Here is a 22,732-nt window from a genome sequence, read left to right as displayed (position 1 = left end):
CGGCAAAAGAAACATGAGGAAATATTTTATGAAGCACAAATTTAAAACATACTATCCAGCACAGCAGTAAGATCTTGTGCTTTCTGTTGAAGAGTGTTGTGCCACTGGTTGAGGACAATGCAGCCAACACCAGTCAAACTCAACAACAGGGCGGTCTCCAGGGGATTCTCCAAGGTGAGCAGTTCAGCACTGCAGGAGACAAAAACTGTGAGGTCTTTTAGGACACAAAAGCAACAGTTTTTAACCACATAAAAAAAAAAAAAAAAAAAAAACACACACACACACACAAAAACAAAGCCACTAATGAAAATGAGTGCAGACTAAATGAAAAACAGAAAAATTGGTTTAGAATATTCAATACCTTTCTTGACTTTTATTGTTTGATGGGAGGACTTTCACTTTGTTCTGAATCCGGTCAAAGAGCAGAGCCATGCGACATTCTGAGGACGCAAACGCCATTATCATAAAAACTATTTTCAATAAAGTGTAGCAAAAACAACAAATCCTCCCTCACCCTAAATCTTAGTCAACTCATACTTTTTCACTGCATTGCATGCAAAAATCTGATTCTTTGAGGCTTTTTGAGAGTTAAGGAAATGGAGATAAAACCAATTTCAATTACAGATGCCTAAAAATAATCTGACTGTGCCATGTCCTAATTGTCAGACAGATAATATCAATAGTGTATGCTGTTGAGAAACAGCTGCAATTCAGTCCATGTTGACGGTCACACTATAGTTAGCAGCACTGAAGCCAGACTGCTGGGTGGCCCATGTGTCCGGCCTGCGGCAACAAGCCAGTCAGGCCTGACACTGTGCCAATCACTCTGGAAAATTAGAAATATTTGTAGACTGTCTTTATTTGATGCTGTGATAATTTTTTGAAGCTTTTTAATGGTTTGATAGCTAACAGGTCCTACCAGGTAATTCTTTATTTCTAAGTCTTGTTTGAAGCTTTGGGAAAGACAGTAATTTAGTTTTTCACAGTTAACCATTTCAGTTATAAATGTTTTTGTGAAATATTTCCATGGTGTTATTAAGCCCAATAAAACAACATGAAGGTTTCAAGGATGTTTTTTTGACTTTTAATGAAAACCGTGAATGATTTGTTAAGGGACTAAAATCTGTAGAACTCACTTATATCTTCTTCAGGTAGTAAAGGTTGTGGCGTAAAGCTAAATTAAAAAAACGATTTGAACAGTCCTTCATAATAATAGAAGTTTAAGTACATTAACATAAAATCTAGTTGGACCTTCTACTTAAAACAGTAAACAATAAGAGGTCTTCACTTCCTCACACCACTAAGATGCATTTTAAAAATTTGAGAAATATGATGGCATGATTTCACACATTCTAGGGATATTCATGTTTGCTTGCTTTATGCACTATGGGAATGTAAGATTGTCATGTTTGAATTAAGTTATCTTATAAATTGAAGAGCTTACAGATTTATTTCAGATTTAATCAATTCATTCTTTAATATTCAGTAACATTTTTATTTATTTTATAACTAAACATGAGTTGTTTTATAAAATTTATACATAACAAAAGTATTGTCATTCAGCTAAACTCATCCTTGTTATTTGCATTATTTTTGTTTTTGGTTCGTACTGCAAATCAAGATATTTAATTACTGGTCTCCCACATTTGCAATACATTTCTGTTGTCATAAACACAGAGAAAAAGTTATAAACTAAAATTTGCTGTGTGTCCAATACCGGTTAGATTGAAGGTTGCGACTTTGGCAGGTGGGATGGTCACCAGGAGTGGATCCATCCCCAGGTAAATGAAGGCACTGCATTTGCACAGAGCCTGCTCTATCTCGAAAAGACTTAACATATATAAACATTTGTTAGTGGAGAGAAAGTGTCTTTCTACTTTATATGTTACAAGTACAGGTAATCTCAGCAAAAGATTTCAAACCTGGATCTGCTGAAGAAGTTCTTCCAGAGTTGAGGGAGATGGAGCTTGTGGGATTCTAAGACCTCCCTCATTGTTGAAGTCACACAGGCACTTTCTGTGTTAAGAAGAAAAAAACTAAGTTCAGATATAGTACCTTGTATCTCTAATTAGCAAACCATACAATACTGTTTAAATGTTCAAGCTTCCAACGTCTGCATAATAAAAAGAAAACTTTGAACAGTTCGGGAGTTGAGTGAAGCAATGATGAATCTGATCCTGAAGTTGCAAACCTGGCTCACCATTAACCACAAGAACCATATAATGAACACAAGTCAAACTGGTCTCACCTGACCTCTCAACCCCAACATGGAAACCTAAGCAATTAAGTTACTTTTACCAAATATTGCTCACCATTGGAGACAGAATGAGAAATTGGCAAATGATTTGAACGAGATGATTTTCAGCTTGAATAACCCAGAGCAGTAAAAGGTTGTTTGGAAACATCTTTTCTGATCAATAAACACACACACACACACACACACACCTACACACACATAACCAAGTGCAACGGATTACACCAACAGTAAGACGTTTTGGTTCGACTACTTTTAGTGACTGAAAAAGCTAAAAGTTAACAAATTTTATGACCAGAGATTAGAAATGAAGTCAGAGGAAACACAAAGGTAACAGAAATCAGTTTTCTGTGGAGTCACGTCAAACCATGGCTTTCAGACACAGTGAAACTTCAGCAGGTAACAGAAACACAGAGTTCATTAAAGTTGCTATTTTATCTTTTTGAACATTCAACTTCTGTGATGGAAAATGCCAGATCTTGAAATGCTGCTAACTATAGTAAATCTCAGTTTTAAAGTAGGAGTCAACATTTTCTACTGCTAGTCACTATGAGGACATGTTAAAATATCAACTCTGTAGTCATTCTGTCTTTATCATAAAATATTTGTGTCAGTAGTAGCTTTTTTATAGTGATTACTCTCTAACATGCTAGAGGATGATGCCTCCGTTTCAGTTTTAAATATTGATGCACATAGTCATATATAGTTATTAACTTTTTAAATCTTTCAAAAAATGTGTCCTTAATCTGCCACAAAACTGATCATTTCAAAACCAATAGGTCAGCAGAATGGAGAACTAAAAGTTACACAATCCGACTCTTTCTGACTTAGACAAGAGGTGCATATTAGGTCAATAGCATTATTATTATAATTATACAAATTTATAATTATTACACAGTGTAAATTAGTTTTCTTACCACTCTGGCCTTCTTTGTAAGGGTCAACAATATCTTTCAAAAGTATTTTAAGGCAAATATATATAACAGATTCCATTTACTTTCTAAACAGTAAACAGTTCATAGTTACTTACCACTGAACTAGTTTTGGGGTGAGAGGCATTTATTAAACATTGCATGCTTAATAAATGCATGCATATACTTATGCCTTAATTAATGACACAATCTTGAGGGATTTCAACCTCAAAGAGATATAATAAAAAATCAAAATACTCGTGGAAACACTCAATTCTAAAATAGTTTGATTGTTAGAACGCCAAGAATGATTTTTCTACTGATTATTGAGAGGAGAATGGATTTTTTTTTTTACACAAAATAAAAAATATTCTTTTAACTGTTTCCATCATCTTTTGAACAAATATTTTGGTTGAAGAAAAAATATTTTACTCTAAAAATGTGAGACATATCAATAATTTGGGGCTAAACTGTACATAAAACTACATAAGTGTATATTAAATATTTATTGGCACTTCAACAATAGGACCCTCCTATCGATTTCTGAACAAGTTCTTAGATGCTTCTGGTATTTTGATGACATATTTTCTTGATGAGCGTAAAGTATGAAATCTCACGATGACCCCAATCTTTGGCTCCATCCAAATAATTTTTGTTCAAGTTGGAAATCTGGTTGGGCTACTTCATAGTAAATATTTATAGTAAATCTAGAAAGAAGAAACATGCTGGTAAAGTTGAAAGACCACATTAAACCTAAATCCACCAGACAAATAGATGATTTTGGTTTTAAGTTTATATAAAAGAGGGAACTGTTGCCATTTTGACTTCATATTAAAAGAGAAACATTTCTTTAACTTATAATTTACTGGATGCTTGGTTCATCAAATGTCAGCCTCTGTATATGTGTGCAAAGACATATAACATGAAAGCCATTAATGTAGTAAAGGCAAAGACATAGTAGAAAATGTCTCTGTTCTTCATTCATGCTAAATTAATTTTTCCTAAAAATGTAACAAGAATATAGAAATGCCCTTACCTTAGAAACATTTGTAAATATAAAGTCACATGTAATGTTTTGTAAAAGTTCTTTCAAACATCATCATCAGAAAGGATACATTTCAAGTTTGTTGTGTCCATTGTGAATGTGTAGGAAGGCAACACAGGATGGGCAGGTGACTGTGTAAACGACAAACTATTAATATTCTGCGACAGCAGAAAAACACATACAGGTGGCACAACACACACTGAATTTCAAAACAACGTATAGACCGATGCATTACACATATGCACAAGCATCTATAAAATCGGAAGGTGTAACATGAGACAATATGCAAATACTTCCACACTAAAGGTTAGAGTTGAATAACTCAAAGTGAAAAACAGCTGAAATAAAAAAAATAATAATAAAAAAACATAAATGTGCATGGCATCATCAGAAATATTCTTTGAGGCTCAAAACAAGATCTTTATGAAAACACATTATGTAATTGATTGAAAAACTGCACTTAAAAGGCAGGAACTTAAATAAGTGGAAATGCTGACAGCAGGGAAAAGTTATATTACTGTCTCAGTGCGGTGAGTTTAATTTATCAACTCACTTTGATGAGTTTGCTGCCTTTGCCGCCTTTACCGCCTTTGCTTTTAACTTCCTGCTTCTTAGCTCCCTTGCCACCTTTGGTCTTGGGCTCCTTTTTGCTGTCACTTTCAACTACAACAAACAGGAAGCAGACTTAATACACACACTTGTCTGCAGGCTAGTTTACACAGCTTTTGGACGGATTAAAAAAAGAAAACAACTTCCTTAGAATTTATTTGCAAAGTCATTGGCATTTATTTAGGAGTGTTACTAAAGGTAGTCTGCAGGAGGCTGCCTCCATCTTCCTCTGAAACTTAAAGCAGATTTTTCACTTGACTTCACTCTTTTTATATAGTTTCATTAAAATTGTCTGAGAGAACATGTTTAAATAGATAGACTAAGAAATGCCATTGTAAAATTTTCTTATTTAATAAAGTATGATTATTTTTCACTTGTGGATGCCACAGTATAGAGAATAGATTTTACATAAAGATATAAAACTAATAATCTTGTGTATTTAGTTTTATAAATTTCTAAAGGAAGGTCGATTTTAGATTGTGCCACCTATCCATCTTTGTAGGAAAAAAAACCCAAAATAACAATAACAACTTTGTCATTTATGTGTCATTATGACAGAGATTGATAAATACATGAACACAGAATGATGGATAAAGCTTGTACTTTTTCTGAAGCACGAGGAACTGTTAAGTCACATACATATACCTTCACTGTTAGCATTTTAAAATTCAAACTTTACAGTGGTGCAGAAATCTGCAGGATGGGAGCTTGTATTCCAACCGCTTCTTATTTTATATTTCTTAATGAGTTGCCTAAAGGATGAAAGGCTTTATGAAAAGCTGTTTGATATTTGGGAAGGGGCTTTACAGAAATATTTCTAGAATGAATGTTTAAAAACAAACTTGAGAAAAAGTATTTTGCTTAAATTTAATAAAAAACACTTCATTAATCTTTCTAGAAAACACAGATAACAAGTAGCTTCAGTTATAATTGTTCATTTATGCAGTGTGTTACCAATACAGAAAACATACACACAATGAATAATAACCCTTAAAACTATAATTGGTGTCCAAATATGCCAAAGGATATGAAAATGTTTTGAAGAGATTGCATCAGCTAAGGCTGAAATGCATGATTGATTATGCAATATTGCACAATTTGTTTCATTCTCACACACAGTCGTGTAAAAGTGTTCAGAGCATACTTTGCACATGTCAAGATGAACTTCTCACTAAGATTTGAGTTCAGTAATTATTGAGGAAACGATGAAACACTTCAACTTTGTTTGTCACAGGAGTTCTTACTGGCAGTAATGGGTATTATAAAGTCCAAAGTGTTTTTATACCCAGCTCCCAGTTACTGAAACAAGTTATCAACTTCTACATTCAAATGTTGGTTATTGACTACACTGTTTGAAACTCTGAATCCGATTAGTTTATTCACTGGAACTGTTCTAAGTCTGAATTAAATAAATAATAATAAAAATGCAGTTTTTAAATTATGATTTCATTGATTATGGAAAAAAATACATATTTTCAAACCAACAAAATATTGATAGAAAGCTAACAGATCTTCTGTTTACAATTTCCCACAGGCCAGTCAGTTGACCCAGCAAACGTGAGAGAGGAACACATAGGAAGGTGTGTCGAGCTAACAGCAGAGCAATCTTGGAAGTGACACAGGCTTCTGAAACTGTACCAGCACTTAAACCAGCTCTGAAAGCTGTTCTCTATGTACCTTTTATAGTTTTCAGGCCTTGTTCTCTACTGAGACGACTAAAGAAAAGCTGTAGAGAAAAGTCTCGAGACACAGAGGCCAGGCCTTCCTCTTGCAGGAGAGGCAGAGCTTCCAGAGGCAACTCAAGCAACTTCCTGTCAGCGAGAACCACCAAATGTTCTCCATTGTCAACTGCAAGAAAAAAGATTCAAATATAGTTTATGACTTTGAAAATTGTATTTATAAAGTAGTAACACAGTTTGCAGTCTTTGTTGTGACTTTGGCAGAGTCCTATTAGTTATCATCATTCAATGTTAACATATTGGCACATGTATGGCAACAATGTCCTCTTTTAGACTGTCTAACAAGAAATTTATTTCATATGATGTATTTGAAAGAGGCTGAATACTAGCAGAAATACAAATGACACTGAACACTTTACCTTTTTCTAAGCTATGTTTTTCTTCTTTTCCATGCTTGTGGTCATGTTCAGAGATAGTTGGAGTGATAGTCTGGCACCTGATGGAAGAATATGGAAGACAAATATTTGTATTCCTGACAGAAATGCACAATAAAGCATTTACTGTATATGGATCACAATAAGCAGAAACAGAAAACTACTCTTTAGAATGATACAAAGTGCCAGCAGAACCTTTCCTGAATTTATTCAAGCTCTATGAATTTTATGTTATTTTATAATACACATACAGTAGTCATTTCAAAATGCAGCTTTTAATGTTGCATTTCAAGCATTTGATACAAAAAGTTGAAAATGCAGACAGTCTTCCAAAAATATGGCTCCCCCTGTTACGAGCTATAGATAAAGTGCTTGATTTGTATAAATGGGAAATTGTGTTATAAACCAACAGGCAGTGTCATTTATTCCTTTCATCAATCATGCCTTTGATTGGATGTCACTAAAATACACCTGACAGACTGATGATGTTTATCAAAAGAAACAGTTCTTTGATCTGATCATTTAGAGCTTAAGCATTAAACTGTTTGAAACATTAATGCTTAAAATGGTTTAAGGATTTGAAAACTTCCCAGTGCCACTGGGAAAGTGTCTTGTGTAAACCCACTTGAACTTTATAAGATTTTCTAATGTTTCAACTGCAGACTTCAATGTATTTTAATGAGATTTTATGCGACAAGCCAATTGGAAGGACAACACATGGTTTTCAACAGCAACAACTGATCTGGTGAATACAAATGCACCCAATACTTTTCAGATTCTTACTCACTGTAATGTTTTAAAAAATTCACAATTACACAGCACCTTATGTTGGCTTTTCAAAATAAAACTCAATGAAAACATTGAAATTTGTAGTTGTGATACGACAAGAAATATATAAATATTTTTTTTGTAGCTCACCTGATGAAAGGAAAATCAAACTGAGATAGAAGTGGATTCAAATAGTCCTCCATTTTTTCTACTATTTCTCCAAAGTGAAGTTCTAACTCTCTGTCTCTCGTCGTGTTCTGTGTGTGAGAACAAGACAGACAGTGAAGACAGTTTTCTTTATTGTTATTCAGAATTTATTGCTTCTCACCATTGATTACTATCCCATTCAGCTACATGAAGTTTGGTAATAAAAATGAGCTGTCCCAAGTTTCCCCATTAGGTAAAAACCTTGTTTGAGATAAGAATTATACTGGAGCAAGCTTGTTCATATAAGGGCCGCTCTGTTTAATACACAGCTAAAGAAAAGCCTCAGCGATACCTGATGCACCTCGGACGTCTCCAGCTGGCTGGATTTATCCTCCTGGACTAAATATTTGTTCTCTAGGCCAAAGACCTGAATCTGCTCCCTAAGTGCCCCGAGTGCCTCCGGGCAGACTGAAACCTTTGCCACCTGCGAACATGGCACCGGACCTGCAACAACACAAGTGACTAACAGTCAGACATACACACTCACACAAACATGTAGGCTTTGTAATTGGTCCCCCTGAGCTCTGTCTGTATTTCTCTCTCTCTTTTTCTCCCTTCATGTGTCTGATGTTTTGCCTCAATGCCTTCTCTGCTTAATGAACTTCTCTTTGCTCTCCAGCCACAACACATTCCCTATTCCATCACAGCAGCTAGGTCACATAAAACAATAAATAATTTGTGTAAGCTACTCCCTGTCACATCCAGTGGAGAAGAGGTCAAAGGGAAAGCACAATTTTATTTTGTTGTGTACAAAAAATTATTTGACACATCTTCCTTTGAGACTGTCTTCTTCTGAATTAATTAAAGGATGGAAATTAGGAAACCTGTTGGATGTGGATTCTTTGGTTTTGGACTTTCTGGACCTTTGGTTGTCTCATAGAAGCAGCCATAGAGTTCAGAGCTAAAACAAAATAAAACCCATGTATAAATGGAAATGTTTAACAGGATGAAAACTGACTGAAAGCAACTGAAAGCAAAACATTTACCCGTCACTGGAGTGCTGAAGCAACAAGATCTTCAAGCTGGGATGAATGTCTGTCAGGATATCCAGGTGGTTGGGAATGACGGTCAGCTGATGGAAGGCCTGCATAGAAATGCAATTTCAGAATCACAAATTTGGCAATGTAAGAACAATTAGTCTCTATGTGGATGTATATGTTTGGCAAAGTTCCTGCAACTTTCAGTTAAATTCAAGTTTTAGAATTTAGAGTTAAGACTAAAGTAATTTTATTTTGTCAACATAAGGCGGGAAAAAAATGTAATCGAAGAACAGTTGATTGACAAAGGATGTCTGGTGAAAAAATGTCCCCAATAACATAACTGTCTGGAGTTATGGGGTGTAACATTGGACCTTTTCATTTCTAAAGACTGTTTAAAAATGAAAGACTAATTTATTATAAATTTTAAAAAGCAGAGCAAAAGTACAACAGCAAAGTATATTTATATGTTCCAGTAAAATTGACATAAAAAATGTGATACTGCAAGGATTCACTATCAGTCAATAGGTAAGATAAATACTGCTGTGTTTTAAAGTCTGCAGCTTCTTTGCAAAAACCAGTTTGTTGACATTTTATAATTGAATATATTTGCAGCCAGTTGGTTTATGTGATTTAAACCCCTTCTGCAGATTTGAAACAAGCATCACAGTAGCACCAACATTATGCCACCTATGAAGAAAGTTTAGTGGACTGCGTGTGACAGCATCTATAAATCATGAGGGGTGCTTAGAGACCCTGTACCTTGAAGAGGTGAAGGAGCTGTTCCTCCGATCTTTTCAGCATGCTGCTGGATCTCTTTTCCTGGGAGACAAACAGATTCCTGTGGAGGCTCAGCAGAGCCGAGAGCTGGGACACAGAGGTGTCAGCGCAGGCACAGCTCAGGAGTTCGGCCGCCATAGCAACAGTGCAGCAGCTCTGGGAAAAAAGAGTTACACCAATGATTTTATTAAGGGACAATACGATGCGTCTTAACAGCTGTATGCATTTAATTCAGGCTATATGCATCTTATAATTATTCCAACAATTAAAGACATGTACTATGTGATGCTCAGTCAACCTGCAGCAGTGCAGTACCTGAAAAAGGGCGAGGTATTGAGCGGTCACTGTAGGGTCAGATTGCCCATTACAGTCCAACATATGAAAGGAGGCCTCAGCCAAGATGGCGGAGGGTAAGTTGTGTTGCAGACACAGCCTGGTGGACTCAGACAGGACTTTACTTGCTTCAGCCAGCAGTTCCTGTGCTTCATCTTTCCTCTGCTACATCACAATAACAATTTTCAACAAAAAATGACATCTCCAACCACAGTCACCAAAACAATTCTCAATAAAAAATAGAAACGCTCAATTGTATTTTCTTAAAGTTTTGTATTAAACTCTAATAGCCTGTAGTTCTAAAACACCTCCATGTAATTCTACAACATTTGGTCTAAGACCGTCTCAGTGCTGCCCTCTTTCTGCATTCTTATTAGTTGTGCAGGAAGCTCTTCTTTTGCTTTTGGGCCTGGCTCAGAGCCAAAGATTTACGGTTGTATAATTGCACATCTGTCAGCAGCCATTTTCATGTGTAAGTGTTAACAATAAGTTGTGGGCTGTGGCCATTTGTATTCAAAGTGACAAAACAGCTCATTCTGAAAGGAGCTCAAAATAGGCAAAACTGACCAGACTAAAATCTCATGATCGAAGAATGTGCAAAACATAATTAACATGTTTCGCATGGCCCATAGACATCAATACAGCCTGTTCAAGGAAGCATAATAGATCACATTTAAGATGTATATATGTAGTTTGGAGGATACAATTTATCCTCCAAAGTGTTCCCACATAATAACTACATTCCCCTTTTTTATTCAGTCTTCAGTGAGATCAGACGGTTTGAGCTTGAAGATTCCAGATTAGAGAGAAGTCAGAGCTGACGAGGTCAGTTGACAGGAGGGATGTACCTGCTGCTCCACACCTCTGTCAGAGGTTGAGCCCGGTTCTTTGCTGCTTGAATCACTGTGTTTCCCTGAATTCTCCTCTGCAGTGGGAACAATGTTAGAGTGCGGCGAAGCACCCTACAGCACAAAAATGTTTAAAAAACACAAGTTTTCATTTTGATAAGAATATCATCTCCTTTCAAAAGCTGAAATAAAAAAGAGAATCTAAAACCTGACTGCACATGTTTAATATTCACTTGCCTGCATATGTTTATGCCAGAGAGCCGTCACGTACATGGGCTCTGTCTGCATAGCCAGCACTTTCAGGTACCTCCCGAGCAGATTCAGGCAGTGAGCTCGGATCTCCATGTTGTCCGAGGTTTGGAGGTTGAGTGCAGCCAGCTGGCTGAGAATCATCTGCCCCAAGGCTCTGTCTTTGCACTCCCAGTCCTGGATAACACACAGGCAAATTAAGACTAAATGCGGAGATGGATCATAACTAAACCAATTACTGTACTTAGTACACAGGATGTTTTTCCAGATTTGATGCCATTATGGGTGCTCAGAATTTGGCAGAAAAAAATAAACGGTTTAGAAACAACGTTTCACTGTTTTAAATCAGGAAATAGAGTTTAAAATGCTACTTTGCAAAGAATCACAAGCATCCTGCAAAAAAACATAACACACTCTGAGTTTGGATTTTAATAAAAAAAAGCGAAGTGTATGAATATAAAATGCAATGTTAAATGTCTCATGTATACAGTGCCTTGAACAAGTTAAACTTTTCCCCCCAAACATATATATATGCACCATATTAAGATTTTATGTGAGAGATCATCATCAATTTGTGCATATTTGTGAAACGGAGTAAAAATACTGTACTGGTTTATCAGACATTTTACGAATAAAATACTGAAAAAAGTGGCTTGTATTTGTATGAAGCCACTTTACCATCCTTAAACAACATATAGTTTCCTTTAAAAGCCACCTAATGGGTAAACAACAAAGACACAATTTCATCTCAGATTTTTCAATGAAAGAATAAAGAACAGAACTAAAAGTCAGGTGTCCTGTTTTAATTTTTACACAACTTTGTGTTGGGTTGTCATATAAAATTTGATTGAAAAACTTTGGAGTGTGTGGTTATGTAACAAAATGTAAAAAGCCTTTTTGCAAACTATTAACTATCATTTTGGAACTATTTTAAGTTTGAACTGACACTTATGATGACCTTTTGGAAACAAAATGTTGATCTGATCTTAAACGACCTTATCATTTATTCAGTTTCAGAACCAGCTTCATCAGCAACGTCCCAATGTCGTTTAAAGGCCTTTTCTGTCTGATTTTGTCCATGCCTCACACTATTGTAGATAAATTTTAACCACCACAATATTAGTTAGCAATGATAGATTTGCATAAGTGATAAATAGGGAAAACCTCCAAGATGGCGTATACTTTATAAGCACTGGAAAAAAGGGTAGCTTCATTTTCTTGTAACATGAAACCACAGTAAGAAGAGCTAAAGATAAGTTAGCGGTTTAAAATAGCTTATATTAAGACACTGTTCTGTAACTTCCTCTTGTTTTGAAATTTGCCATGATGTTGCCATAATTTGAAAGAAACTTGACAAGGGATTTTATTGACTGGTTTGATAACTTTGTTATTAATAAACAATACTATCTTAAGGGTTCATAAGCAGCCTAAATTTCTTGAAACATCACTGTAAATCACAGGTTTCATCTACATTTTAATAGTTGTTAGCATTTGTTACTGAGTGTGACTTCTAAATCTCTTACCATTTCTGTAGAACCTGGCTCTGGTGAGTTCCTTGTGAATTCTTCCAGGATTATTTCAATACTTGTCTTCTTTAAACGGGCAAAAACATTCTGTGTCTGCTTAGCACAATTTTCCTCCAGAATTTCCATGCATAACTCTGTCATGTACACTCGCAGGTCCAAAAGTTTTCTTCTGGATATCTGCGACAGGCTGCAACTCTGGAGAGAGTGTGAGAACTAATGTTAAATTCACATCTAAACTGAGAAAATGTACACAATATAACCAATACTCAAATCATATCAACCTCTAGATAATTTAATCTTACTATAAAAGCAATGATGTCAAATGTCTTGATATATCAAAAGGTGATTCTTCAAAGCATTGTTTCAGTGAGGATGAATGCAAATGCAATCTGCACCATTCAGATTTTCATGTGAGAAAAGAAAATGAGGACCAAGTATAGTTTTCCTTGCCACACAGTTATTAAAAGCTTTGTTTCTTGTCTGTCACATAAAATCTTGTTAACACTGATTTAAGTTCGGGGATAAAACATGACAAAAAAGTGAAGGAGTTAAAGCAAGCCATGATGTACGATTAGAAAAGATGGTTATAAATGTGAGAAAACATCCAAGAGGGGGCAGATGTAAATTAAATGTAATTTAATCTTCCTCAGAATGATAAATGACTTTGGCACATGCTTTCTGAAAATACATCAGTAAGCACAAGAACTTGCACACCACCTTGGATGCCAATTATATGTAAAACTGGGCTCTAGCTCCATCTGCTGAAAGCTAAGGGCGAAAACATGGCTTCTTTCCACTGTGGCTGGAGAAAATCCTCCACACGACTTCTCATCAAAAAATCAATTGAACCAGGATTTGCAGCAGCTATGAGAACTCATAAATCAATCATTTTGCTTCATGATTCTATCAACATTTGATTCAAAGTTTCAGCCAGTAGTATGGCAGTTCATCTCTGTCACAGAGACTCTCAGGAGACTGAATCTATGGTAGGTTTGTTTTCCCAGTGCTTGGAAGATTTAAACTTCCATCTGCTGCTGAAAAATAATAATTTGCAACGCTTTGCATAAAGGACTTAAAATAAAGCAATAAAAGAAATTAAGCATTTTATTTCTATGTACCAGGTACAAATAAGTTTCTAAAAGCAAAATAACATCCTTCTTCCAAAACAAGCTCAAGAAAATCTAACTAAAGTGACAACATTTGCCATCTGCACATATTTTAAATAAGCCAGCAGTCTTCACCACAGTGATTGGCTCTTTCTGGAGCCAAACAATCAACTTCCAAAGCTGTTCAGATGAAGCTGTTCGTTATAAACTTCCCTAAAAGTTAGAAACAAACTGAGTTTTTATTATGTTAAAATATCACAGCTGGCACTTTATACCAGGACTCAGCTCAAAGGAGAGAACTGTCACATATCTACACAAAATGTGCTACTTATGGGATAATTATCTAGTCCCCATGTATAAACTAGATCAAAATAAATGGTGGTACCAAAACAGTCTTGCAGAAGTATTCATCATCTTTCAACTTATTTACACTTTTGTTACATTAAAGCCACAAACATTATTAGGATTTAATGTGACAGACCAACAATAGAGGTGTAGATTTGTATTTAGTTTTTTTTTCAATAAACATTTCACAGCAATTATAGCTGTGACTCTCTTTAGTGGGTGTCTATGAGATTTGCAAATCAAGAAACTGATTTGTTCCACAAATCATTTTGTTGTTGTCTGATCTGGCCAGAGAATCATCTTCCACATATTTTCAAAATGCAAAACAAAATTGTTATTGGTTTCTTTCAATAGTGTCTTTCTTGGTAGGTTTGCAGTCATCTTGAAATCTTTACATTTTCCAATGGAACATTTGTGTAAGATGTTCAAAGCTTGGGATATTATTTTAATCAGCTAACCCTACTTTAAACCTTTGGAAGCACTGGACTCTATTTATGGATATGTTAATAAATGAGTTTAAAAAGTATCTCTGCAACAGCTTATTATTATTAAACACCCTAAAACACAGTTTTATAGTTTGCTTTATGCTTATACCCAAGTTTGTGAGTAGTTTTTAAAAGTCTGTGGGAATATTTTTAAGGATTTGCTCTCTAAACCTTATGAGCTAAACATGTTAGCAGCATGATGCAGATCCAAAGATAGAAGGATTCTATGAACATGTGAGATGTAATCCACGGTTTCTGGGAGGACATCATTCTGAGGGAACACTTTATTTACCTCCTGAGGCGAAAACAGCCTCTGAGCACTTAGTATCGCATGTTCCTGCTGTGCGACAGCCAGTTGCATTTCAGAGAGGGCATCAAGCAGGTATCGATGTTTTCTCTCTACGTCAGTGACCTTTCCGGCCAGAATCCTGCAGAAAAATAAAAATGTTTGTAGGAAAGAGTGTGAGGGAGTGAATTAACCTGGTGCGAAAGCCTGTGTTGGTTTTACTGTTTCTTAATTAGACAATAGCTTCTGTTTTTTAAAAATACATTTTCAAAACTGCTAAAAGTTTCTGTCATGCTGTTCTTACGGTTTAAATCCTTTTTTTAAAGATCCCAGAGGAAATCTTTCAGTGAACAGAGGTTTTCGAACGGAATGCTCTGCCTGTCACCCACTTGTCACTGCAATTTTTCCAGCCAGCTGACTCTAAAAAAACCTCAGGTTTTCCCTGCTTACAAAACGCACTTGGTTGCGTAGAAACATGTTCAGTTGCAAAAAAACAACATGGAGACAGTAAAGGTAATGGTGCGTTAATTAAACCTATGTTTGATGATCTTTGAGCAACATATTTATTTTCAAATAAAATTTTTAGAACTGTGGAGTAAAAATAATCTGATTTTGCTTGCTAAATTCAGTTCTGCTCAAAAAGCTGAGCAATGGCCTGACCTCAGACCATATGCACAATCTCTATGTGCCTGTGCTGCCTGTTGTCCAAAGTTGAGCTTGGTGAGACCATCTGCAGACAGTCTGAGTGTCTCACATGCAGCCATTAGCCTCTCAACGACCTCAGTGCCGGATGTCTCTGCAGTAGTAGTGTTAGAAATGGCTCGAATACATTCAACTGCACCTCTGAAACAAAGCATATGAGCATAGTGAACTTAACCATTCTTAGAAAACCTGTTAAATTTGTTATAAAAGTTTCTAAGAACATGTTTTCCTAAAAATAAGTGGTTCGATACATTAGATTTGACCTTGAGCAACCATTAGCAGATGTTTATTTTTAATTTACAAATCAGTTAAAAATAATTAATAAGTCATTCTAATCACTGAGGACAAAATTAAAAACTGCTTAACATGTTTAGAGGTTTGGATTTACCTGTTTTCTAAGAAACTTCTCATTGAACTGAGCTCTTGAACTCTGTTTACTTGCAGTCCTGCAATCAGCTGCAAAGCTTCGCAACCTTGTTTGACAATCTGAGCAACCTGTAAAAACATAAATAAGTTATTGTCTGAAACAAGTATGTAATCTTCAGTCCATGGGTCGTTTCATTACCTTCGTTTGTGAAGCTTCGTCTCTCAGTCCCGCAACAGCTGTTACCTTAGTGAGAGTGAGGTGGTACCAGAACTCATGGTCACCCTTGGGGGTTTGGATTTTATCCAACAGAATCAGAGCCTGAGCAAAATTCTGCTCCTCACAGGCAAGAGCTGCCAGACATACTAAACTTTTTGCTTCAGCTCTCTCATCTCCAAGTTTCTGAAAGTGGATATGTTCAAAGAAACAGTGTTGACAAAGAAACGGTGTTATTAATTGTGCAACAATTAAATAACAAAACTTTTAGTTTTAACTGATAACCAGAGTGCTTTAAACTACAAACTAGTAAAAGTAGACAGTGAACACAGAAAGGTGACGGTAATCATGGACAGAAGAGTAGAAAAAAAAAAAAAGTATTGGAATATATTTACATTTTTAACTTCTAAATGCCTGTTTTTGTGAATTTTCAAATGGAATGGGAAGTAACAGCTAAATTCAAACACAGCTGTTACGTAATTTTTTAACTTACTCTAGCCACCATGTGGGCCTCTCCTAGAAGTTGTCTGGTTGCCTGATAAAGACCCAAGCTGAGACAAACTTCTGCTTTTTCCAGCCAAATATCATGAGAACTCATATCTGCACCCAACTGCCCAGATGAAATGTATTCATCCACTTCAGCTTTCTGAAAATTTCCAACATGCAGAACAATAACATTTAAAACCAACAGATGTTTAGATATTTTATATAAACAAGATGTCCAAAAACAATTGAAAGATTTGAGAAAACCTTGAATGGATATTTTGAAAAGTAGCTGACCTGATGGTGCACTGTCCCAAGCTTTCTCAACTCTGAAAGAGACAGTTCTTTGCGGAACCTGCAGGAATAATTTGAAAAACAGTTTAAGACAGATGCTCAAACTTTAAACTTTTGCATGTGAGTTACATACTTCATTTGTTCGTCTACTTGGATTTTACTTAGACTGTGAAGCATCTCCTGGTATGGTGAATGGGATCCAAAACCCAGCTCAACACATGTGTTCGCAATTCTAGTTAGATGCATGGGGAAAAAAATTAGAAACATAAATCTTAGATAGGAGTTGGCTAAATAAGCAATGGAGTCACTGTAATTCTGGAACACAAGGAATTGTTCTGATTGAATATTTAATGCTTTATTTCAGTCATTCCAGCTTTCTAATGTTTATGAATGTTTTCTGCAGATGTATAGATCATAATACATCTTCTTTTAGCTGCTTAAGTCAAAGCAATATTTCATGCATATTTGAATGTTTTAGGCTGTCTATAATCCAAGGCACAATTATAACAATCACTGGTTTTAGATTCTGTAAATCACACTTTTTATGACAACTTGACATTAATTTAGAAATTATGATCCGACATAGATTTGTTAGAAAAGTATTACTGATTAAACTTTAGCTTTAATATCATAAAGCTACATATGGTAATTTTTTAAAAGTTTAATCAGTAACACTTTCATAAGAAATTTATGTCAGATCATAATTTCTTAGTTAATGACAAGTAGTCATATCAAAGGCATTTTGAATAATGTCAACTTTGTATTAAAAGTGTCACGATTTACCAAATGACACTTTATGACAACAGTCATAAATATTCATGAAGACTTATGTTAATCACAGGAGTTATGTCATGTTTATGACAGTCTTATTCACAACCCGTCAAAAAAAGAGTTACATAAATTTTTAATGTCCAAAGCAGACTTTACCTGAGTCTGTACAGATCAGAGAGGCTCCTCCTCTGAAGCAGGTCATGAGAAATAATCTCAGCAAGGTGCAGTATGGGCAGAGTGAGATGATTGAGAGACAAAGAGCAAAGCTCTCTTTCCAGCCGCCTGAGATAAAACAGGCTTAGATTCTTCAGAAAAATAAGGATTTAGAATCAATAGTCTTCCATTACAAACATATGAAAAAACATAATTTTATACATGGACTCATATTAATAAACAAACTTCCATCTATCTCATTATTGTCAACATGTTGATTAGAGTGCATTAAAAGGCATAAATACAATTATGCGCTATTTTTATGTTGCAAATATAAGACGTTTGAGTGCTGTAAAGATTTTTGAAAGACACTGATGCCTAAAAGTAAACCACAACATTGGCTTTTCTTGAAAATATCTACTGTTAAAATAAATTTGAGTCAACAACACATGTGGACCATCTTTATAACTCTGGAAAATCTGAAAGTGGGCTATATTACTGATGTACCTGGTTTAAAAAGCTGGATTTGTTAATGCAGTGGGGACTGTCGGTGGATTTGAATATCAGTCTTATCTGCTCAGGACAGACATATTGAGCCCATTCTTTCAGAGTCGACGGAACACTTTCTTCCATTGTAGTCTTTTCTTCGTCTTCTGTCGAGACATGCTGGTCACACAGAGATGAAAGACAACTGACATGTTTATTTCTTTTTGTCGAGTCAAAAAGAAATCAAACATATACATATTAATGTTTATTCAAGAAATGTGTTATTTTGCCACTTCTTATTTTACATATATTAAGGTAAGTATTCATTTATTTTGCCATTGTTAACAGATATTATGGTAAACAGCTATTTGTATATATATTGTTTTGAGACAATTTTAAAGTAATTTATTGATAATGGCATAATAATGCAAATTCACTCTTTCAAACACTGATTAACTTAAACTTGTAACAAACACTTAACACTGGAAGATATTTTAAATACCGGTATTCAAAATTAAACACAATGACCAAAAACAATAAATAAAATAAAATAAAAAACACACAAATGAAACTATAAATGGAAAGGATTATGAAGTCTCTGTAAGCTAAATAATAATAATCTTTAGAATGTAAATTATTGAAGTAATTTTAATTCATCATGAAATTATTGTATATTGCTTTAAGTATATACATGACTTAAGAAATCTGTGACTTACTTCTTTGTCCTTGTCTTTACCCTTGTCTTTACCCTTGTCTTTACCTTTGTCTTTACCTTTGTCTTTATCCTTGTCTTTACCTTTGTCCTTATCCTTGTCTTTATCTTTGTTTTTATCTTTGTCCTTATCCTTGTCTTTACCCTTTTCTTTGCCTTTGTGTTTGCCCTTATCTTTGCCTTTACCTTTCTTGGATGATTCAGCGGGAGAAGGGATTGTTTCATTCTTCAAGATCTCAGTTAAAATCTCAGAGACCGTCGCCAAAGAAACCTGCCATGAAATATGACACAATGAACTGTATGAACAGTACATGTTGCATTAAAAAAATAACAAAATTAGCTTAGATGTTTTGGTTGATATTTACACTAATAGAAGTGAGTGAGAAGTAGTGAACCAAGACTAGACTCTTGAGGAACCCCATAAGTGAGAATCTGTAGAGGACTTCCAAAATGTCAAAGTGAAATTGTACAAATGGTGATACAGCACCTGCCATATCTGAAGAACTAAGGTATAGGCTCGAAGCAGGTTTTGCTGATGCTCAGGAGAAGTCCTGTCTGCCATGATAGCGAGCAGTGTGTGTGCCTGTGTCAACTGGTCAAGTCTGCGCACCTCCTTCAGGCTAGACAAGTTTTGCGTGAATTGTCCATGGACTCCAATCAAGGACACAGATTGCTCTGTATTTACGTCTTTTAGCACACTTTCATCTACACATGGAAAAAGGTCATAAATTAGAACTATGCTGGAAAACTGAGACAGTTTTGTTGTGATAAAGAACAAGACAACATAATGAGTCCAACCTGGTTCTGCTTCTTGCGTGGGTTCCAGATGAAGGAGGATATCTATGGCCCACTGAACCTGAAGTTGGGCATCAGATTTTGGGAAGTTGTGACAGTACAGCCACCCTCCAAATTCAAGCAAAAGGTTAACCTTTTGCCACTCAAACTCTTTGCTCTGTTGGCAGATCCCACAAGAATACAAAATGACTATTTTAGTTCTGTACACCATAAATTTTTACTTTGTAAAGCCTATTTTTTCTTTTCAAAACAGGCAACTTCATTCCTGTTCCATACTAATGCTACAATATATTTTTCAACACTTAAGTGCAATGACATGGCAAGTCCACATGATGGTGGTAGAGACTTTTTTATCCTACTTCAAAGAGTCCCTTACTTTCAGCACAAAAGGAAATAGGAATGTTGCATTGTACCCAGGTTAAAACTTTTCAAAGATGAAAACAGTCTAACTGAATTCATCTGATGACATTCATTTTTGTTGCTCAAAGGACTTGAAAGAGAAGCGATACCGTGAGTCTTCTGATGGCGTTCTGGTAGAAGGTTAGCGGTTGCTTTAAAGTGACCCCACACAGAGCCGCCTGGTGCCACATCGCTGAACAGCACTGTTCACCCTCCTCGTGTATCATCTCCATGTCAATCTCTATGCATTCTTCCAGGCGTACTTTAAGCAGTATGCGAGTTTTGGAAAGTATTCTGGAAAAACAAACAGAAAAGACAATCAAGATCTGTCAAGTTTGTACAATGCCTCTCGTTTTGCAATTTAATGCATTTGAAACTTACAGCCGATGCTTGCTGGGAGTCATTTCACTTATAGTTTTGTCCAGCAGCTTTAGAGCATGTGTAAAGTCTTCTTTGTCCATGTAGATGGAGACCAGCAAACAGATAATGTTTGTTCTCAAACAGAGTTCTTTAGTATCTTCTGAAAAAACATATAGACATTTAGTACTTCCAAAAGGACTCCTATCCTTACACGTTTTCACATATTACCTCTTTAAAATCACAAATGTTGTTTTTTATTGGGATTTATGTGCCAAGAAGTGAAGGATTATGTAGTGAAAGAAAGGAAATTGCATATTTCTCAAAACCTTTAACAAATCAAAAAATTATGATATGCATTTGTATTATGCCACTATTTTCTCTGACATGCCAAGATAAAATCCAATACAACCAAATGCCTTCTGTTGCCATTTAGCTAGGAACTAGAATCTACCTGTGCGTAATTTAAAGGCCCCCCAAGATTTGCTAGACAACATTAGTGCTCAAATAGCATAATGAATTAAATACAATTTATAAATATGGCACAATTTCACAACAAGCTTCATCTCAAGACACAACGATGCAGTACTATCACAGAAAATACAAATAAAATACACTGAAGTTTGTGGTTGCAAAGTGAAAAACTTGAAAACAGTTCAAGGCGTAGCAAGACTTGCTAGCCACTCATAAAAACAAGCCCCTTATAGGTCACTTAGGAGAGTTGTGATCTTTTCATCAGTCATGGATTAAATCACAGATGAACAAATTGAGATTCCTTTTACAACTAACTTGTTGATGCATCACTCAGTCTCCCCTGAGGCATTTCCCTCATGGTCAATGATTTCCTCTTGGATTTCTGAAAAGAGAGAAGTAACAAATTTACACCTATGTCCGAGAAGAAAAGAAAACACGTAGCTGTGCTGTTCGGCTGTGGATGAGCTAATGTGGGCTCTCATACAGTTATCTAGGACTGGTTGTATTTTTTTCTTAAGGAATACAATAAAGAAGATATATCATGTACATTAAAAGGAAGTATATCAAAGCAAGTGGAGACTTACGTCAGTTAACAATTTATCTAGTTATAATGTCTATATTCTTCCTTCATTGAATAGCAATTTGTAATGCAAAACAGCTTAAAAATGCCCTTCAAATGTTGTGCCTTGTTTTTCCCTGTCAGGCAGGTTAATTAGGTGGTAAAAAGAGGCACTTAAGAAAAAAGCACAAATTCTCACACTAGTTCCTATAATTAAAGATTTTAAACCATTTTCCTGTTGAGTGACTTCAGCCTCAAATGCTGAAGAGAACACACTCAGACGTCACTCTGCACAACACTAAACAACTTTTTCATTTGTTTTATTTCACCATCAATTTAAGATAATAGAGTGGATCTTATTGCTGCTATCCAGCTTAAAAGGTTATACTTGAGCGGTAATTTGCAGCACTGATTTCATTTCATAGGAATCATCTGGATGAAATTGCAGCTGCAAGTAGAGACAAATGATTAAATGAGTGAAGCATCAACTGACTGTTTTAATAAAAACAATATTTTTAGCTCTTGAAACTAGATTACAGCTTATGAATTTTAATGCTTGAGTTGAAAGGTTTTTGTAGCTTGGAATGATGCAACATCAAATTTCAATTTTCTCTACACTGCTACTAACATTTGAATAAATGTCCCCATTAAATAGCAGAGAAACAGTTTTATCACAGTTCTGGTATTCTAGCAAGATGTTTGACATGTCCTTTTCTCAGAATTAATGGAGCTTTTTTACTGACTGGTTTTCTGGAGTAAAACTGTGTTTTTGGGATAATTGTTCTGGTGGAACACCCAGTTTGGACCATCTAGTTTTTGATTTAAGGTCAAGCTGGATAATTGGAGGTTGCTGTCTATTTTTACTAATTGACCCACTTTGTGCAATGCACAACATGTCTTTTGATTCTGAAACTTTTATCCAGGACTTTCGGTGGGTATTGTACTCAAACATGAAGATTTTCGTTTTGGAGCAGCCTCTTCTGTCTCTCATTCCATGTACATGTTAAACTTGTTTCACTGTTGACAGTTTAAGATTGGTTTACAGATCAGCATAATTCTTAATTTGTCCACAACTTTATGGTGGATGTGTAGTTGGATAAAAGGTGTAAAATTCACAGTGTTTTA

At 35.4% G+C, this 22,732-nt stretch overlaps 1 protein-coding gene across 3 annotated transcripts in view; it reads right to left on the bottom strand.

Moving 5' to 3' along the window:
- The window catches only part of LOC129359969 (cilia- and flagella-associated protein 46), a 47,964-nt gene that overhangs the window by 1,779 nt on the left and 23,453 nt on the right, over positions 1 to 22,732 (bottom strand). Inside the window, exons 25-57 of one of the 3 annotated variants that reach the window (XM_055029976.1) lie at positions 21,364 to 21,430; positions 20,599 to 20,737; positions 20,328 to 20,511; positions 19,822 to 19,975; positions 19,511 to 19,728; positions 19,028 to 19,294; positions 18,333 to 18,491; positions 17,829 to 17,977; positions 17,035 to 17,133; positions 16,905 to 16,962; positions 16,618 to 16,770; positions 16,110 to 16,310; positions 15,933 to 16,039; positions 15,503 to 15,685; positions 14,849 to 14,984; positions 12,618 to 12,815; positions 11,083 to 11,271; positions 10,846 to 10,959; positions 9,980 to 10,162; positions 9,647 to 9,820; positions 8,894 to 8,991; positions 8,732 to 8,808; positions 8,200 to 8,351; positions 7,851 to 7,957; positions 6,918 to 6,994; positions 6,497 to 6,667; positions 4,764 to 4,873; positions 4,281 to 4,341; positions 3,172 to 3,204; positions 1,923 to 2,016; positions 1,718 to 1,830; positions 362 to 440; positions 53 to 189 (exon numbers count right to left, since the gene is read on the bottom strand). In XM_055029976.1, coding sequence (XP_054885951.1) covers positions 53 to 189; positions 362 to 440; positions 1,718 to 1,830; positions 1,923 to 2,016; positions 3,172 to 3,204; positions 4,281 to 4,341; positions 4,764 to 4,873; positions 6,497 to 6,667; positions 6,918 to 6,994; positions 7,851 to 7,957; positions 8,200 to 8,351; positions 8,732 to 8,808; positions 8,894 to 8,991; positions 9,647 to 9,820; positions 9,980 to 10,162; positions 10,846 to 10,959; positions 11,083 to 11,271; positions 12,618 to 12,815; positions 14,849 to 14,984; positions 15,503 to 15,685; positions 15,933 to 16,039; positions 16,110 to 16,310; positions 16,618 to 16,770; positions 16,905 to 16,962; positions 17,035 to 17,133; positions 17,829 to 17,977; positions 18,333 to 18,491; positions 19,028 to 19,294; positions 19,511 to 19,728; positions 19,822 to 19,975; positions 20,328 to 20,511; positions 20,599 to 20,737; positions 21,364 to 21,430 — 4,441 coding nt within the window. The remainder of the gene's footprint in view (positions 1 to 52; positions 190 to 361; positions 441 to 1,717; positions 1,831 to 1,922; positions 2,017 to 3,171; positions 3,205 to 4,280; positions 4,342 to 4,763; positions 4,874 to 6,496; positions 6,668 to 6,917; positions 6,995 to 7,850; positions 7,958 to 8,199; positions 8,352 to 8,731; positions 8,809 to 8,893; positions 8,992 to 9,646; positions 9,821 to 9,979; positions 10,163 to 10,845; positions 10,960 to 11,082; positions 11,272 to 12,617; positions 12,816 to 14,848; positions 14,985 to 15,502; positions 15,686 to 15,932; positions 16,040 to 16,109; positions 16,311 to 16,617; positions 16,771 to 16,904; positions 16,963 to 17,034; positions 17,134 to 17,828; positions 17,978 to 18,332; positions 18,492 to 19,027; positions 19,295 to 19,510; positions 19,729 to 19,821; positions 19,976 to 20,327; positions 20,512 to 20,598; positions 20,738 to 21,363; positions 21,431 to 22,732) is intronic. The other 2 variants (XM_055029974.1, XM_055029975.1) reach the window with 2 other exon arrangements.

The sequence above is a fragment of the Poeciliopsis prolifica genome, unplaced genomic scaffold (assembly GCF_027474105.1).
Source record: "Poeciliopsis prolifica strain line A6 unplaced genomic scaffold, Auburn_PproV2 SCAFFOLD005, whole genome shotgun sequence".
NCBI classification, from domain to species: domain Eukaryota; kingdom Metazoa; phylum Chordata; class Actinopteri; order Cyprinodontiformes; family Poeciliidae; genus Poeciliopsis; species Poeciliopsis prolifica.
The sequence above is the reverse complement of the archived record's forward strand: the minus strand, read 5'-3'. Positions and strand labels throughout refer to the sequence as shown.